The 4,618-nt window shown below is 39.8% G+C and overlaps 1 protein-coding gene across 2 annotated transcripts in view; it reads right to left on the reverse strand.

Annotated features, from left to right (window-relative positions):
- The window catches only part of IL12RB2 (interleukin 12 receptor, beta 2), a 123,799-nt gene that overhangs the window by 75,842 nt on the left and 43,339 nt on the right, over nucleotides 1-4,618 (reverse strand). For both annotated transcript variants that reach the window (XM_006862431.1, XM_006862430.1), the window contains exon 7: nucleotides 1,694-1,773. In XM_006862431.1, coding sequence (XP_006862493.1) covers nucleotides 1,694-1,773 — 80 coding nt within the window. The remainder of the gene's footprint in view (nucleotides 1-1,693; nucleotides 1,774-4,618) is intronic.

The raw sequence follows: 4,618 nt of genomic DNA on the forward strand, positions 1-4,618 counted from the left end.
ATTGTTACGTTCCAATACACATGGGAACGTAGAGTCACCATAGGCCAAGATGATATGACTACAACTAATTTTTACTAGTGTTCCAGAGGTAAGGTAGCTTCCTTTCCATCCTCTCCCTTTTCAAGGACTGTGGAAAATATATTTCTAAAGGTCCACATCCACAGATCCTCCATTGTTGATTTCTCAAGCAGCAAGAGGAGTAAGGTGGCATGGTCACTGGTGGGTATTTTTTGTATAAGAGAGATGGGAGTGAGCCAAGAGTCAGAATCAAGAAAAGTCTGAAGAGATGGTGTAGTTGGGGTCTGAAGGTGGTAATGCCTGGGAATGGAAAAGAACCTTATTGATCGGGAGTGGCATGGGGAAAGGATGTGACTATGCAGAGGAGGGAACACAACCAGAACTCTCATCCTTATCTGTCAAAGGCAAACGACAATGACAATGGTGTGCTGTGGGATGAAGCACTGGACCAAAAGGTCTGTTTGAACCATGAGGTTGGCTATTCAAACCCACCAGCTGCTTTTCGAAAACCCTACACAGGGTCACTATGAATTGGAACCTACTTGAAAGCATTTTACAATAAAGAACAATTATTTATCACGGTCCTTCTAGCCAAATGTCTCCAATCTGTGATATATTGTGAATCCTAGCCTGTGATTATGGATTCATTTTGAAGTGAGCTGCTAAGGAGTAAGGATTGAGGTGGAACTAAGGAGAAAAGTGAAGTGTGGTGCTGTAGTATCAGCTCTGGACTGTGAACCATAAGGTTGGCCGATCAAACCCACAAGCTGCTCATATTTTTGTGTGTACTGTATTTACCTGTTTTTAATATCAAAGTTAAATTTGCTGTGAGTTGGAAATGACTCAATGGCACTCAACAACAAGGATTAAGAATGTCCCCCACCTTACTAGAGGGTGTAGCTCAGGTCAACTTAGTTTTAGTTTCCCTTGGGGACATGTCTGACTCCAATTTATAGGACTGGATCTTGCACCTGGCTCATGAGGTCTGACATGCCATCACCTGACCTGATTCACCAGCTCCTGCAGTGTTGTGCATCAATGGTCTGTCATCTGAATTGGGTTCCTCAGCTCCTGAGACTATGTGGATGAGGAGATCCCTCCAGATTGATCTTTGAACTACAGATTTGGGCCAGCCTCCACAGATGCATGAGCCATTTCCTTGGACACCGGTGAGTTCTGTAGGACATTGTAACGTGTTACAGAACCCTGGGACTTGAGGAAGAGGATGAGTGGTGATTGATACCAAGGATTATGGAGTGGTAGCGTAGTGGTTACAAATCGGGCTGCGAACCTCAGTGTCAGCAGTTTGAAACTACCAGTTGTTCTGCAAGAGAAAGATGAGGCTTTCTGCTCCCATAAAGATTTACAGCCTCAAGAAACCCTGTACAGGGTTGCTGTAAGTCAGAACCGACTTCAACAACAACATAAGATATTGGAAAAGTTAGGCAGTTGGAATGTCTTGAACTTCCAGTAAAGAGGGACTAGATTGTGCTGATCTTTCTAAAAGAGGTTATTCATGCAGCAATGAATCGTGAGGATGTGTCCACGAAGATGAGCTCCAACCAAGCCTCATTTCAAAGCCACAAAGAAAACTGAAGGTCTTCTCTGACTTGAAACTCATCATTTATTTGAATATATAATGACCTTGAATTTTAAGCTGACATTGAAAACTTACCTTCCAAAAAAGAGAAATCTGTTGACTATTGTAGTCAATGTGTTGCTTCATATACCAAACGTCTACCATCCCAGTAGGCTCTGTTTTGAATAAGAAAGCACACCTTAAATTATATATATGTATGTATACATTTACACACACTAATAAAATAAAAAATAATTAATTGATTATCCAGTAAATGATTCTGGGAAAGAAGGATTATAGGATATTTAGTTTTCTGGATACTTCAGGATTTTCCTTTCTTTGAAAAAACAACAATGGAGAGCCAGGCTGATACAGTGTGAAAGCCATGGAGCAACTTGTGGAAAAAGAGGTGTGATGGCTTTTTTTACTTTTCTTTCCTCCTCTCCCCTGTCACATCCTCTTTGCCCAGCTCAGGCATCTTTAGGCCAGTGGGAGTACACCCCAAAGGGTCCAGTGTTGTGCCCACAGGGTACAATTTTCCCATGGTGCAAAGAGGAAATCACTGAAAGTCCAGTAGTTCCAGAAGCTAATCCTCCCCTGGCTGCTTATAACGTCTGACTCTGGGGATATAGCCCTAATGTTGACTCTCCTACTTGGGCAAGAACCTTTATTCCTGCATCACCTAGCAAGAGACAGCAGGTCTGGCCATATAGCCAAACTGTATTTGCAGCCTGTAAAACCCCAACATAAAAGGCAAGAGCCAACAGCAACTACTATTTATAAAGACACAGTCATTTTTAGAATTACGCTATGCATATGCAGATATCTAACTGATCTTCAGAGATAAAATTGTGAACAATCTTACTTCTATTCATTTCTCAATCTCTGTCTGCGCACCTCCACGGCGGTGACTGGGGTGGGAGGGCTGAGTGAATGGACACCCCCAACCACCGCTGGAGGTTTCTACTATGCATGCACACTGACCTGTACAGTAAAGGCTACTGGACAGTCTGCTATGGGATTGGTTTTGGTTTTGGTTTTGTGTGCTTGTTTTTGTTTTTGCTTTTACTTTTGTTTCTGTATTTTTGTCTTTTTGGTCTTACCTTTGTTCTGGAAGTGGGAGCTTTCTCTCCCTGTTACCCAAGAAGAGACAGCAATCGTGGCCATATAGCCAAGCTACAAGCATACCCTATAATATCCCACAATCTGGACAGGAGCCAATACCAGCTGCTACACATTATATAGATGGCCAATACTTGCTAAGATAGCTCTGAGTTGAGTAATAAGATATTTGAAAAGGGAAGCCTATCTCCAAATCGCATCCATCAGGAGACACTCAGTAAACATAATAACACAGCAACATACATTTATTTAATACATTTATTTATTTAATTAACACATCTAACTGTTGAAAATGTCCAAGAAAAAACAACAAAAGATCTTGGCACATATCCAGAAACAGAAAACTGAGACAAATGAGTTGGAGGCAGACATAGACTTCCCATTAGAAGAAGGCAGGCTTTGGATCTGAGAAGGAACTCAGAAGAATGATATGGAAACAAATCCAAATGCTTCATAGAGGGGTGGAGGAAAATAAGAGAGAAGTCAGGAAAGTGTTACAGGAGCAATCAAACAAGATACATGCAGATTTGGAAACAATTCAAAACCTGAAAAAAAGAGGTCCAAACAATTAATAATAAAATATCAGAAATCAACAATACACAGAAACGGCAAAGGAGTAGAGTTGAAGAGATGGAAGTGAGAACCAGCAAGCTAAAAGACAAATCTCTTAATAGTGTTAAGATAGAAGAGCAAGCAGAAAAAAGGATAAAAAAAATCTGAAGAGAGTTTAAGATTTATGTTGGATAACATGAAGAGGAATAACTTAAGAATTATTGGCATTCCAGAACAAGAAGAACCACAGAAGTCCACAGAAGAGATGGTTGAAGACTTACAGAAGAAAATTTCCCTAACATCTTAAAGGACGAGAAGACAAGCATGCAAGTAGTAGAACGAACCCCAGGAAGGATAGACCCCAAAAGAAAATCACCAAGACATATCATAATCAAGCTCTACAAAATCAAAGACTAAGAGAGAATCCAAAAAGCAGCCAGGGAAAGAGATGTGTTACTTACAAAGGCAAGCAAATCATACTGAGTTCTGATCTCTCAGCAGAAACTATACAGACAAGAAGGCAATGGGAAGACATATATAATACACTGAAACAAACAAACAAAAAAACCTACCAACCAAGAATCATCTACCCAGCAAAGCTGTCAATCAAATAGGTTGGTGTTATCAAAACATTCCAGGATGAACAGAAGCTAAGAAACTTTGTCAAAGTCAGCCCAGCACTTGAAAACCTAAAGGGAGTTCTTTGGACTGAAAACCAACAAGAACAGACAACAACCAGAGATTGAAAGATGTAGCAACACCATCTGCAACTCAGTGGACAGATAGCAGAGTCCAGACCAGAACAAAATTATGACAACAAATTCAGAAGACCTGGGAAGTCACTACAGGATCAAAATAATAACAATGCCAAAGAAGTGAAAAATATAGGAACATAGATCCATGTGGTGAGGTGGTCAGGCAGATTTCAGGATAAAACAGACTGTCTTAAATGGAGGGAAAAGTTAGTAGATTATAGAAAGTTAATACTTCACAACATACCATGAAAAATAAGATATAAGAAAAGCATGGAAATATTAAAACTAAGTTGAAAATGATGAGAAAGAGGACAGAAAACATGAATTCCGCACAAGAAGGCATGCAGAACAAAGGAACCAGAAGCACCATAAAAATCTAACATGACAGCAATTAATTCATACCTATCAATAATTACACTGAATGCCAATGGATTAAATGCACCAGAAAACAGACAGACAGTGGCAGAATGGAAAAGAAAACAAGACCCTTCAATATGTTGCCTGCAAAGACACACCTTACACAAAAGACAAAAACAGACTAAAAGTTAAAGGATAGAAAAAATATATCAAGCTAACTGCAATAAAAAAAAAA

The sequence above is a fragment of the Chrysochloris asiatica genome, unplaced genomic scaffold, assembly GCF_000296735.1.
Source record: "Chrysochloris asiatica unplaced genomic scaffold, ChrAsi1.0 scaffold00048, whole genome shotgun sequence".
In the NCBI taxonomy this organism is placed as follows: domain Eukaryota; kingdom Metazoa; phylum Chordata; class Mammalia; order Afrosoricida; family Chrysochloridae; genus Chrysochloris; species Chrysochloris asiatica.